Source organism: Leptodactylus fuscus, chromosome 2 (assembly GCF_031893055.1).
Source record: "Leptodactylus fuscus isolate aLepFus1 chromosome 2, aLepFus1.hap2, whole genome shotgun sequence".
NCBI lineage: Eukaryota > Metazoa > Chordata > Amphibia > Anura > Leptodactylidae > Leptodactylus > Leptodactylus fuscus.
This window is the reverse complement of record NC_134266.1, coordinates 12,593,913-12,608,906: the sequence shown is the minus strand read 5'-3', so window position 1 is coordinate 12,608,906 and position 14,994 is coordinate 12,593,913. Positions and strand designations below refer to the sequence as shown.

General features: G+C 41.6%; 1 protein-coding gene across 17 annotated transcripts in view; it reads left to right on the top strand.

The window, feature by feature from the left end:
• Positions 1 to 14,994, top strand: part of ROBO2 (roundabout guidance receptor 2) — an 878,643-nt gene that overhangs the window by 725,076 nt on the left and 138,573 nt on the right. For all 17 annotated transcript variants that reach the window (XM_075263390.1, XM_075263397.1, XM_075263392.1 and 14 more), the window contains exons 3-5: positions 9,382 to 9,539; positions 11,252 to 11,372; positions 14,780 to 14,918. In XM_075263390.1, the coding sequence (XP_075119491.1) occupies positions 9,382 to 9,539; positions 11,252 to 11,372; positions 14,780 to 14,918 (418 nt within the window). The remainder of the gene's footprint in view (positions 1 to 9,381; positions 9,540 to 11,251; positions 11,373 to 14,779; positions 14,919 to 14,994) is intronic.

Here is a 14,994-nt window from a genome sequence, read left to right as displayed (position 1 = left end):
ATCTATCTGTCTATCTCCTATCTATCTATCTATCTATCTATCTATCTATTTAATCAATGATGCATCAACTATATATCTAATTATCTAATCTATCTATCTAATTGATTATGTATCAACTATCTATATTTAGATATTTAATCAAGTATGTACAGATGTAGCAATGTTTAGCAATACATGGATCACACTCTGCACCATGATATCTTATCAACAAAGACAACTTAAACAATAAAATCTATTGGAAAAGTTCAGATAACACCTTTGTGGCACAGAATAACAGATAATGTGTTATTTGTAATGTTAAACTTTTGCTTCATCTGCACCTATCTCATCTATTAACTATCTATCATCTATCTATCTATCTATCTATCTATCTATCTATCTATCTCCTATCTATCTATCTATCTATCTATCTATCTATCTATCTATTATCTATCTATCTATCTATCTATCTCCTATCTATCTATCTATCTATCTATCTATCTATCTATCTCTCTCCTATCTATCTATCTATCTATCTATCTATCTCCTATCTATCTATCTATCTATCTATCTATCTATCTATCTATCCCCTCCAGTACATTGAGGTATTCTCATGGATTAAGATACAATATTTAAAGATGAACTGAACCCTAAAATCTTGCCATCAATATCCCTGTACCCATCAGTATCCCCCTGGGTCATCTAAATGACTATCCAATAGGAAGCCCCTATTAATTACATTTCTCCTTCTTATGTACTAATGGGACTTGTATGATTTGGTGCTGGCTTTGATTTCCCCCGGGGTCGCCATACACAGATAATTGTACCTGTAACTACCTCTGGAGTATAAGCGTCCCCATGGAGGTGCCCAGTAGAGGGTTCTCTCCACTAATCCGCCAGTCCCGGGGACGGCTGACTGTACACACAGCTTTCTTGTCATTTGTGTACACAAACATTGCCATATTGGAAGCGCAAACAGTAATTGTGATTGGAAATTGAGCGGATCGCCTTCAGCACCTGACGGGAGTCCTGAACATATCACTTTCCAGCTGCTGCGATACAGTATATATTTAAGGCCTTCGGAATCATTTACATTTCGTTCTTAGGAAATTTGCATTCATAAAAACTGCTTGGATATGCTTATTGCTTCCTCTTCTTGTGGTTAGCTGTCAAAACACAGTGATGCTTTGGAAGATTTATAGTAAATGGGTAATGAGATTGCTGAATGTTAACTGCAGCTTTCAGATTTCATTACTGAAGGGGGGATGGAAGAGAGACTTTCCTAATGTACAGACACCACTGGAAGATACAAGACGATAGAAGAAGTTTGCAATCGATTGAGGTGTTTACAACATAAATAATTTTGATAAGACAATGGACGGTCCATAGTGCTCGGTGCAGCGGTACAGCGCGCGAATATGAAAAGTGCAAATTATTCCAGGACCCCGAGGGAGATGATGCTAAAGTAGTAATGAAACTACAGATGTTCTACTGATCTTAAAGGGGTTTCATGATGGCTCTCTAAAGGGGGTGGAACATCCCTTTTTTTGTTAGAAACATAATTGATCACAGCCACCCTATGATTGGGAACCAGTTGTGATCTTGTGAGGAACATTGCAACAAGTATTCAGTTTCCCAACAGCTCCCCCAAAGGTTACATGCAGAATTACATCATTCCAATTCTGAATCAAGTGTAGTGTATGGATGAGCTAGGTCCTCCATAGTAAGAGCCACTCTGTTATAGAGATGGGCAACCTCCATCTTTTTACATACTCCTCCCTGTACAGTGAGAGATGATCCTCCCACTCTTATGACATCACCCATGTCTGAAAGCCCGCCCCCAGTGCACCAAATGCCTCATTTGTATAAATGAGGTAGGTTGTTTATCGCTGTAATATTATGGTGTCACCACACTTGGTGGAGGTGATTGTGTCATAAAAATTATTTATCTACTCCTATTATAAAGGATTAATTGGTGATCGGTGATGGTTTGACCCCTGGCACCCCCGGCTATTCTGAGGACAGATGATGTTTTACTCCTATTGAGAATGTAGCAGTGGATGTAGATGTGCCCTGCACCATTCAATTCAATGGGAACGTTGGAAATAGCCGAAGTAAAGCACATCGCTATAGTATCACTGGCTCCCCAATTGAAATACAGTAGGGTGTATGTCTGGGTCTCTGAGGAAGGGCCACCAATCAGCAATTTATTCGCTATACCAAATTTTAGCCTTACACTCAATAAATTGCTGATTAGTGGGGTCTGACCACTGAGACCCCAAGCGATTCTGGTGTTTTACTACCACTGTGAAGGTAGCGATGCGGATACACATTTGACTAGTGAGGTCTCAGATCACCGAAACACAGCAGTTGACTACTTAGAGGACATCCACAATTAGTAGGGTCTTAGATGGCCAAAGAACAGCATTGGTCTACCTAGAGGACACCCAAGATCAGTGCGGTCTCATATACTCGAAAAACGCTTGTCTACCTAGTGGACTCCCAGTGGGGTCTTGGATAGCCAAAGAACTGCACATGTCTACCTAGAGAACATCCAAGATCAGTGGGGTCTCAGATACCCGAAGAATAGCACTTGACTATCTGGAGGACTCCCAAGATCAGTGGGGTCTTAGATGGACACCCAACATCAGTTGGGCCTCAGTGGTTGGACCCCTCAATACACAATGTATCCTCTTTCCTTTGGATAGAGAATAAATTATCTTTGTGGCATAACCGTACTAAGAAACCATAACATTTACTGTACAATCTGTAATTGTCTAATATGTTCTAAAACTCTGTTCACATTGGGCGTATGCCGGTCGGGTGTGTGGTATAGGTAACGGCTGTACATGGGGGGTTCCATCCATGCCTTTATATTGTGGTGATTTATATTTTTATTGCTGTTCTCAGTAATTTATATACTTTCCTCACTGTTTTTTTCACTATTTCCATTAAGAGTTGCACGTTGCAGATCTGTGATGATTTATTATTTTGTCTTCACATTCACTCAGGCATTTGTTGTTCACTCTTTTTTGTATATGTGGGGTTTTATATTTACTGTTGTGGCATGTTTGGCACCCCGGCTGACTGAATATATTTCCATGTACCACCTTCCTACCTGCTCAATTTTGTGGGCACTTCAGCTCCTCCATTAATTGTCATTTATGTTTACATGTTTGTATATTTTTTATATTAATAAAATTTATATTTTTGATAGTTACGTATGGTCTGGGTTTATTTTGTTTTTTATACATAGTGGACTCCCAAGATCAGTGGGGTCTTGGATAGCCAAAGAACTCCACATGTCTACCTAGAGAACACCCAAGATCAGTGGGGTCTCAGATACCCGAAGAATAGCACTTGACTACCTGGAGGACTCCCAAGATCAGTGGGGTCTTAGATGGACACCCAAGATCAGTTGGGCCTCAGTGGTTGGACCCCTCGATAAGCAATGTATCCTCTTTCCTTTGGATAGAGAATAAATTATCTTTGTGGCATAACCGTACTAAGAAACCATAACATTTACTGTACAATCTGTAATTGTCTAATACGTTCTAAAACTCTGTTCACATTCTATTCCTAGCGGCAGCCATGACACAATGCCAGATGCTGTATGGGATATATTATAATGGCGCCTGATGGACCACATTGGTAGGGTTTCTGTGGGGGTGTCGGTGCCTGGTGCCCTTTGCTAATCATTAAAGGGGTTGTTGTGATATTGAGCTCCTCTTCCTTTTCTCAAGTCAACAACCATTGGCCCCATGGCCATACTGTAGCTCAGTCTTATTCAAATGAATAGGGCTAAGCTGCAATACCGAGCACAACCACTATACTATGGACGGCTCTGTGCTTGGTAAGTAGCCATCAATATTATGGTCCAGAACTGCCAATGAAGCCAATGACAGCTGTGTGAGCAGAGCCTAGAAGTATTTCAGGGTTGTATTGTTTACTTATGTCTATGGGCAATGATATATATGTATTCATAGGGATTATAGTATGCACAGAATCTCTCATCACGGATCTAAGGAGACAACTTTGTCCTCTCCTCCACCCCTGTGCCAAAGTCCCCCAGGTGAGCAGATCCATCCACTGTAAACAATCACTATCGGAAGATAACATTGGCGCCCGGAATGGACACCTCGTTCAATTATTGTCTTCATTTGCATATTCTTATTTACCTAGATTCGCCCTGATACAATTGTATCTATAATATGACTAAGGCTTGTCTTACACGGCCGTAATGTAAGTCTGCAATTGAGGGTTTTCAATTGTGGACACATTATATTCAATGCAGATATTTTATCCGTGGTGTGACCGGGCCGAAACCATGGTCTGCTATTTACAGAACATGTCCGTAATGGCCGTGAATTACGGCACTGCACGGACTCGCCCATAGATCTCTATGGGCGAGTGTGTCAGGACACGGACCTCTGCGGAGTCTATGTTGCCGATCAGCAATTTGCAGACCGTACATTCAATATGGCCTTACATTTCCGGTCTGTATTCGTAGACTCCATTGGAATCACATCATGTTTAATGTATTTCGCACTCCAACCCCAAGATGAACTGCGTTTCCTGACTTGGCAAACGCTATATCAAAGGTGCTTCCTGGCTTTATTGTTCATAAAAAGCAGAGCCCTTGGTGTAGTGTGAATGATCCCCAGTGTGTGACAATTCCAGGCATGATACAATGATTAAACCAAGAAAGGGGGAACTCTACGAGCTCGAAATATCCACAGAAATGCTCTGCACCATTCATTTCCCAGAACACGGCTGCTTTAAAATTAATAAATGCCCTTTGTGTGAAAAATGTTATGTGTCCTAAATCTGTCAAAAAAGCCCCTACATAAGGTTTCTACTTCTCCCTCTATAATAATGATAAATTTCACACCATATAATGAGACCAAATTTGCAATGCAAGCGTTTCCAAATCACGCATGCAGATATCGCCAGGCTTAAATTTCTATTTATATCCTGGAACGAGACAGGATTTTTTTTTTTGCATTTTTTTTTTCAATTTTTTATTTTATGCTATGGAAATGAGTTCATACTGTAGGATTAAGACTAAGCCATAGCTCATGTACAGTAGGAGTATAATAGGGTGGAAGGTCCATCGGGGGGTGACATGCTAGATGGTAATGGCTTTATTATGACCTTAATCGACCCACAGTGTTACATTGTTTAGTGCGCTCCATATTACGTTCCGCTACGTATCGCATCCTACAATTATATTTATGCACAATTTGCAATTAAATTACACAAATGACCCTTTGTGTAAAGTCCATTGTTCCACGTAGGAAGGCGTATGGGGTAAAAGCGATCGTTTCGGCTGTTTTCGGCACATTCACATTCGCCGCATGTATTGCGTGTAATCCTTATATAATTAGCCTTGGTGGATTTTTTTTTTCTATACCATTTTGTACAATAGGAATAAAATGAAAATGAGCAATTTTAAGCTGATGTTATGATTACCAATGCATTCGCTAATGACTTCCATGGCATAATTATTCTGTGGTGCTGTTTTGACAAGGTCTGGAAATAGTATCTTACGAAAATATTAGCTGGAATAAATTAACAAGGCTCACACTGCGAGAATTGCAGAACACTTGTGACAATAAAGGAAGGCGGAAAATAGAGATTTCCATGTTCGGGCTTCTTTTCTACATATAGTAAAATAAAAACGTACAAGTATAGCGGCATCACTCCTTGGAGACTTAAAGAGGGCCTCACAAGGGGGAGGTGCGGAGGTCGTAGTCACATTTATACCTCCAGCCCAAGGCTCCTCTGCCGTATAAATAGACGCCAGTGCAGGTTTGTGAACGCTTAAGAATGGTTGCTATACCATATTTCATAAAAGCAAAAAATCATTGTCTTTATTGGTCAAACCAATCCTTGGGAGGGTAAGAATGGTCTTGAATTCCCTCCATTGATATACAATATTGTGCATTGGTGGAGTCCAAGTTGTTTAGTAAGGTTTTATAACTAGAGATGAGTGAACAGTGAAATATTCGAGATTCGAGATTCGTTTCGAGTAGAGTCTCAATATTTGACTACTCGATCCAATATCGAGTCCCATTATAGTCTATGGGAAAAAATGCTCGTTTCAGGGGAAACCACTATTCTACTAAAGGAGAGTCACCAAGTCCAGTGCAGTTAAAGCGCACGGACTCCATTATAGTCTATGGGGTTCATGCGCTGTTTAACAGTTGTGTTGATAAAAAGTAAGCTCCCTCATAACCGCAAGCTGCCAGCTCTCCCGACTAGCAAAGATGAGCCTGCAGCAAATCAACGCTGGTTCTGCAGCAGGCTCGTCTTTGCTAGTCGGGAGAGCTGGCAGCTTGCTGTTACGAGGGAGCTTACTTTTTTGACATAGGAATGCATTGACCAGCGTTGATTGGCCAGTGTACAGCATTCGACCAATCAACGCTGGTTCTGCCGGGGGCTCGTCTGTGAGGAGGCGGAGTCTAAGATAGGATCACAATGGCGACTGCTGTGGTCTGATCTTAGACTCCGCCTCCTCACAGACGAGCCTCCGGCAGAACCAGCGTTGATTGGCCGAATGCTGTACACTGGTCAATCAACGCTGGTCAATGAATTCCTATGAGAAAAAGCTCCCTCATAACCACAAGATGCCAGCTCTCCCAACTAACAAGGACGAGCCTGCTGAAGAACCAGCGTTGATGCACTGTATAGCATTCGGCCAATCAATGCTGGTTCTGAATCGAATCTTTACTGCGAATAGTGAGTAGTATGCGATCGAGTACGAATATTTCGAATACCGTAGTATTCCATCCAATACCTACTCGATCGAATACTACTCGCTCATCTCTATTTATAACCTTTTCCAACCTGATGAGCATTAAAAACTCTTCTTCTGAGGTCCTCAGAAATCTCCTTTGTTCATGCAATTATACAGTTCTACAAACCTATGTTGGGAAGTTGAATCATTGAGAGATCCCTGTCCCTTTAATAATGAAAGTTCTAATTCTAATAATCCATCCACAGTAATATAATATAGCCATACCTTTGCATTTTCTGAGTGCACTTACAGTTACCTATAGTTGTACCAATTAAACAAAGCCCTGCGGTGGGCATTTTGGGCTTGATAATAGCTTGTCATGTTTCCTTTGTGATATTCAACCATGTCTTTAAGACGCTAAGCATAAGACTTGCAACTTGTGTTATTCAGACTGGCACTTTGAAGGGCTTTCTAGGCAATGTACAGGATCCGGCAACATACATGAAATGGGTTTCTGGCCCAGTGACTAGTCCCGTAGGTGTCCCTCCTCTTTGTGGTTATCAGTCATGACATTTGAAAAGTCATGTTTAAGACGTACATCTTACTTCCGCCCTTTGAAGAGTTATCCAGTGTTACCATTGGACCATTGGGTGAGATATAGTAGGTCAATCTATAGGAGTGTTTTTTCTTTTTTGGCCCAGTGACCCGTCCCTCTTTGTGACCCACAGCCCTGCCTTTGAGGAGCCAAGAGTAGGGCTCATAATCTGTGTTACCCTGTCTGCCTCTTTCTAGAGTGATCTATTGGCCACCATTAGGTCATCATGTCAGGTATGGTTGGACAACATACAAGAATATATATAGAATAGGTTTTTGGGTCACATTTTTGACTTAAGCATTAGAGTCATCTCATTAGAGAATAATATGATACTAGTGACGTGGAAACTCCTATCCAAAAATAACATCCCCATTGGGAGATTGGCGACAGGTGAATATTAGCCATTTTTCACTTTTGCCCATCTGGAGAACTCGTAATCCTCCCTACCACTCCGTTAGACAGGCACAGCTTTGTTTACCTTCCAATATCTAAAAATATTCCAGGTTTTACAAATCTAAGCAATTCTTTGTGTCGAGGAAAGAAAAAAAAAAAGGCCTGGTTCTTTAGGGATACGTATGCAATTATTCTTCTCCTCTTGACAGGCCAACATTTTTTTCTCCCTTCCAGCTTTGCTGTTTTGACCATAAACGAGAGGCTCGTGGGACGCAGACCAGATTGAAAAACTAGAAACAGACAGATGGTTATTTGTAATCATCATGTAAATGTAAATCCTATAGAGATATATTTTTGTGATGGCGCTTGTAGTTGGAGAGTGGAAAGCTAAAGGGTTGATTTCCAATTGTTATCCAAAATAGGGTTTGCTAATCTAAACTTACTTAAAACCATTTAGGATGACGAAGGAGGAGAAAACCCGGTGCATTAATGTGCTGTGTCAGATCTCCTGCTAAATGACATGGCGTGGCTTGGACCTGGACTCCGGCCTAGTTTGGCAGGTGTTAGTAAACAGTTGCCTTGCTGGAAGCAATGATTCGTTTTCGGTGACAGGTGCTCGGGACCATTTATATAAACACTTTTTGCTTCTGACTCACATGAAATGTGCTGCTATTCAACGATAGAAAGTATTCGGCAATGTTGCGTTTAGTCTTCTCCACCACCTCCGAAGACTGGTATCACGTCTTGGTCAATGACTTGACGTTTCGGAATTTGACGCCCGTCGTGTTTTCTACTTGTTGGCTTGTTATGTTATAAGTTAGATGAACATCTCATATACTGTATATACTCTGATCAAACTGCTAAAGAGAGGCATTGTGTTGTCCTTAGATGAAAGGTGACCGGGTTCAGCTGTGATCTTGGCATCACACAAGAGACCAGATGTATGAGGGAGGTTATGACTTGGGCTCATGGAGGGTACTGGCATAGACGACTTTTGACATCTCGGGGTTTCTCTTCTATAAATTTGTTTGAGTGGAAAAGGCTTAAATGAACATGACGTTTCATTTTTGGTTTGGAAACAATGGTTAGAGGTAGCAGTTGTTCGAAGAGCTAACCACCCAACAATCCTACCGTTCATGAAGCTACTATCGCAACCTTTTATATTGCTTTACTGCTTTCTATTTGCAGAATTTCAGATTTTGTTTCCAATTTTTGCATGAAAATCAGAATAGCCATTGTCTCTTTGTGTCTACCAGGTTGTTAGCCAATTACTTTGCAAAGTAGCATTCATTTGGAATAGTAACCGTGAAGTGGATGTCGTATCGCAGGGATACAGCCAACTTGAGGGACCTAATCCCTCTTTTAAAACATGTCATTTACATAAGATGCTAACATATGTTGCCTAATTTATTTCCAAATGAAGTGCTGATTTATGTCTTGCTTTTGGCATTCTTGGCCATGTCTAGCATAAGCCTGGAAAATTGAAACGAGTGGGAGTAGCGGGCGTTGGAAGACTCTTACAGTTTGCCAGTTCTGTAGGATCACGAAAGAGTTTTCTGCACGCCCATTAGAAATGCAGCCTAGGACATCTGCAGCTCACTTACAAATGCAATTATATAGAATTGAGACCTATAGGTGTAATGTGAATTTAATATCCCTTATGTTTCTATAACAGTGCTCCGAGATGACTTCCGGCTCAACCCTACAGATGTGGTGGTGGCAGCTGGAGAACCCGCCATTTTGGAATGCCAGCCGCCCAGAGGACATCCAGAACCAACGATCTACTGGAAGAAAGACAAAGTTCGAATAGATGACAAAGATGAAAGAATTAGTGTAAGTTGCTTTGAATGGACACAATGGCGATGGAGATTTATTTAAAAAATTGTCTAAAATGCTATGTACCACATTCATCAAGTATTTTGTATGAAAATGGACGTGACCTCACGGGAAAGTGGCGTGCTCCAAGTTGAGACTCCTTGTGGCAAAAATGCAGAAAGAACTTTTAAGCCAGCTAGTAGGAGGTGTAAAGTTAGACTAGACGGTCTAAGAATACAGTAACAAATGTAACAAATTCAATTGTCTGCTATGATGTCCCAAAAATCTTAGGAAACCCTTGCAGTAAGTGTTTGATTTCTCTGCACTGCCACCACTGGGGAAATTAAGCATTGCAAGATGTCCATTGAAGGATGGATTGCACTTTTTTTTAATTCCAAGCACCCTTATAGGGTATAAGACGTCTCCTTTAAATGGTGGAAATTGAAGAAAGTCCATAACAGATATTGCAGTCAGATGCCATCATCATCCACCCATGGGTGATAATTGTATTGGCTTTCTTTTCCAATGCTATAGACTTTAAAGACGTTTTCCAGGCCTTATTATTGAGGATTTATCCTTAAGATAGGTCATGAATTAAAGGTCTTAGTTAGAGATGAGCGAGTAGGGAAATATTCGAGATTCGATATTCATTTCGAGTAGAGCCTCAATATTCGACTACTCGATCCAATATCAAATCCCATTATAGTCTATGGGAAAAAATACTCATATCAGGGGAAATCACTATTCGACTAAAGGAGAGTCACCAAGTCCACGAGTAGCAGGAGGAGAGTGTTTAGGAGGAGCGCTGTCCAGTTAAAGTGCACGGACCCCATTATAGTCTATAGAGTCCGTGCGCTTTAACTGCACAGCGCTTGCAGTTGCACTGATAAAAAGTAAGCTCCCTCATAACCGCAAGCTGCCAGTTCTCCCGTCTAGCAAAGATGAGCCTGTGGCAAATCAACGCTGGTTCTGCAGCAGGCTCGTCCTTGCTAGTTGGGAGAACTTGCAGCTTGCTGTTACGAGGGAGCTTACTTTTTTGTCACAGGAATGCATTGACCAGCGTTGATTGGCCAGTGTATAGCATTCAGCCAATCAACGCTGGTTCTGCCGGAGGCTCGTCTTTGAGGAGGCGGAGTCTAAGATCGGACCACAATGGAGACTGCTGTGGTCCAATCTTAGACTCCGCCTCCTCACAGATGAGCCTCCGGCAGAACCAGTGTTGATTGGCCGAATGCTGTACACTGGCCAATCCACGCTGGTCAATGTATTCCTATGAGAAAAAGTCACCTCCCGCATAACCACAAGCTGCCAGCTCTCCCGACTAATAAAGACGAGCCTGCTGCAGAACCAGTGTTGATTGGCCGAATGCTATACACTGTATAGCATTCGGCCAATCAATGCTGGCTCTGAATCAAATCTTTACTGTGAACAGCTAGTAGTATTCGAATGAGTACGAGTATTTCAAATACTGTAGTATTCTATCAAATACCTACTCAATCGAATACTACTCGAATACTACTCGCTGAAATGTCTTTAGTAAGCCCTACAGACTTCTGGATGTGGTTGATATCACTAATAACCCCATCCACTAGTACCACTATTTATGTTGATTATTTTTAATGGACGGTCCCCATATGTGGATAGAATCATAGATACCTATTCATAAAGTTTTTCTAAATTTAGCTAGACCATCAATTCAGTTTTTGACGTGTTATCTCTTCCTGTTAAAGATTCGTGGTGGGAAGTTGATGATCTCCAACACAAGGAAAGGTGATGCCGGCATGTACACTTGTGTCGGAACCAATATGGTTGGAGAACGAGACAGTGATCCCGCGGAACTGACAGTATTTGGTAAGATGGATTCATTGACTTTAGCCATACATTTCAGTGTACATATCTCGTAACCAATTAACATGTCATACAGGTCACCTATAACTGGCCATTGATTTTCTCCAAGGACTTTGATGATTTTTACTGCTACACTTATTTTTTAAGACTAGTGACATCATCGTTATTTAAGTTTTAGATGTACTGGATGTACGATTATCAAGGAGGGTGAAAGATACATATAGATCATATTATATGAAGGATTTATACCCAAAACCCCCAAAAATATCTGCTATATCCCTAAACTACATGATCGTCTTTCCTTCTTGAGGTTAAGTATAGAGGCACAAGTGTGTAAAAATACTCAATTGAAAAGTCATTGTTAAAGTACATGGATAAGCAACATGTATGTAAACCCCGCAGCGACGGATGGCGAGGTTGTGCCATTGTATACGCCATAAGTAGCGCTATTGCAAACACCAGTCAAAAGGTCCTTGACAGACAAAGAAAAATCAATAAGGATAAAAGGGATCTAGAAAAATGAAGTAATCTGCACAGAGCAGAAGTTACACGTTGCTTTGGGAATCTCTGCAGTAAATTCTCTATAGATATGTTGCTAAAATCGTATCGATCGCTCTGTTTTAGTAACTAAACTTTAGTATCACGGAAACCTAATTATAGAATATATATATATATATATATATATATATATATATATATATATATATATATATTAATAGCAACCTCCCTTACACGCCATTTCATCATTTTACCTTTGGGGAGGCCACCAGCTGCTTTAGGGAGACAATGGGAAAATATATTCAAATTGGCTCTCCTCCAAAAGGAAGAAAAGATGTGCTCTTATGATGCATATTGAAGCTATCTACCCTATAAGTCAATGTTCAATCCTTTAAAGAGCCTTGATGGGATATGGTGACGGGAATCTCTTCCTTTTGGAGGAGTCTCTGGTCTAATGACCTATCAGGGCTGACCACTTCCTATAAATGAGAGTTTTTCTTCTCTCTGGAGGAAAGCTCATTTGCATGTACTTATATTACACAGGAATACTTTGCACGAAAGAGATGGGTCCAAGTATTCCTATGCTAGCTCGGTCTCGGTCTGGCCAATTACGGGTCAAGGTAAACGTTGCAATCTCTTGTTATAGATATACAGAATTATATCCATAATCTGCACCGAAGAACTGGGATCATTCATATCCAAGAACTGGATTTTGGCTTCCTACTCAGGGACCAGATTTAGTGGACCATTCATAGAATAGAGATATTGTACAAAACCAGTCAGCATAACATTTATATTTTCCCATTAAAGAGGACCTTTCACCATCTCCATCAACTTTTCAACTTCAACCGGTGTCACTTCGCTGATTCCGGTGCAGTTAGAATTTTTTCTCTAGCTCCTACGATTCCTGAGTAGGGTTGAGCCGATCTTGACTCCGATTTCCGATCATTTTTCATTCGAACCCGATCTCGATCCCAATTCCGATCCTAATGCAAGTCAATAGGATTTTTTTTTATTAATCGGAGATCGGATTTTAAAAGCAATCCTATTCACTATACAGCATGGAATCTAACAATTGAACGCTTTAATTGTTAGAATCCACGCTGTGTAGTGATTTTTTTTTAATCCTCTGGCTACTTAGTCCCCTCTGGTGTCCACTTACCTGCAGAGATGGCTGCAGATGCTGGTGTTGTTCTTCGCCTCGCTGCCGCTCCACGTTGCTCTTCTCGCCTCGCTGCCGCCAGCCTCACAGGTTAGGAGAGTGTGGGCGGGTACTGGGAGGGGAGACATCACGTCTCCCCGCCCTGTACCCACCCACACTCTCCGAAACCACAAGCCCCGCCTCCCAGGTTAGTGTTTAAAGAGCTAGGAAGGCGGGGCTTGTGGTTTCGGAGAGTGTGGGCGGGTACAGGGCGGGGAGACGTGATGTCTCCCCTCCCAGTACCCGCCCACACTCTCCTAACCTGTGAGGCTGGCGGCAGCGAGGCGAGAAAAGCAGCATGGAGCGGCAGCGAGGCGAAGAAGAACACCGGGACCGGAGCAGCCATCTCTGCAGGTAAGTAGCCACTAGAGATGTTAGTTTAGTCTGCCATTAGAATGAATGGAGGGAGCCGGCGTGCAGGGGGTTAAGGCTGTGTGCCGGCTGCTTCCATTCATTTCCATGGAACCGCAGCGGAGCCTTCACACTGAGTATACACTATATACTCAGTGTGAAGGCTAAGCAGAGCATTGTGGGAAATAGTACTGATCTCGATCCCACCTAAAAAGATCATGTTCGGAATTCCAATCGCGATCGTGAAATTTTCTCGATCGCCGATCGGAATCCGATCTTTTCCGAAAACGATCGCTCAACCCTATTCCTGAGCAATCGGTGCTGTTAATTTCTACATCCAATATGCCAATTAGGCGTTTTACTGTCAGTCCTGGGCTGGAGTACACTAACAGGGACCTCCCACTTGACAGTACAGAACCTAATTAGAATATTGGTTACTGAATCTACCATTACCAATGGCTCAGGAACCGTAGAAGCTAGAGAAAAAATTCCAAAGGCAATGGAATCCTTGTAAAGAGTTGAAGTGGTGAAAAGTCCTCTTTAAATTATATTTTCGACAATTCCTATAGAACAAATTTCACAATTGCAGCATCGGCCCTGTTTAATCCTATCAGAAAGATTTGATTAAAAAATATGATATAGCCGGCAGCTTTGTTTTATTAATGTAACTTTTTTTTTTTTTTTAAGAGAAGCGTTGGTTATTATCGCACATTGTCAGATCATATCCAGGGAGATTAGCGCTGAAAGCAAGTTATGCAGGAGCCTCTAATCGAGTTTATCTCGCACACGTAGAATGTTAATTGTATTGGCAGTCGCCGGCCTCTCCGCTCACTCTATAGTTTCGCAATTAGCTGTTTGACTGATTAAAATGGTTCTTCTTAGAGTCGAGTTGTTGAAAAATATCCCGGTCCGTGTTATTTTTAAAGCTATTATTGCTTGGCGATTCTTCCATATTTAGCCCGTAATTGGCTTCGCTGGTGGTTTCCACCACGCTTCTATGAAATCTATATATTATTCCTTCCTTAAAGGGAAATATCCCGGGGAAATAAACCAAACCAACCGTCTCCATGTTTTAACATAAAACGTTCCCTAATGCACGGAATGTTACCCTGGCCGTTCTAATTGTTTCAGATTCCAATTCCTCGTCATCGGCAAACCGAAAATTTTTGCAAGGGCTCCAAAATCGGTCTAAAGCGTTTGGCTCGTGTGCCGCTTCTTACTAAAAGTATCAGACGCAATTAGCACTCGTTTTTACGACGTTGTTAGAGCGGTGACCCGTACCTTTCGCTAATACCACTCAAAGGAATTGTCGAAGGATCTAATAACGACCACTTGTTTTCTTTTTTTTTTACTTCTCAAGAACGGCCCACGTTTCTCCGAAGACCAATTAACCAGGTAGTTCTGGAGGACGAGGCTGTAGAATTTCGATGTCAGGTCCAGGGGGATCCACAGCCAACAGTTCGGTGGAAAAAAGATGATGTGGACTTGCCGAGAGGAAGGTGGGTCTTCTGCACAGTGTTCTTTGTCGTGTTTGTTAGTGTATTTTCTTGCTACAAGAAGGGTCGGTGGCTAAAT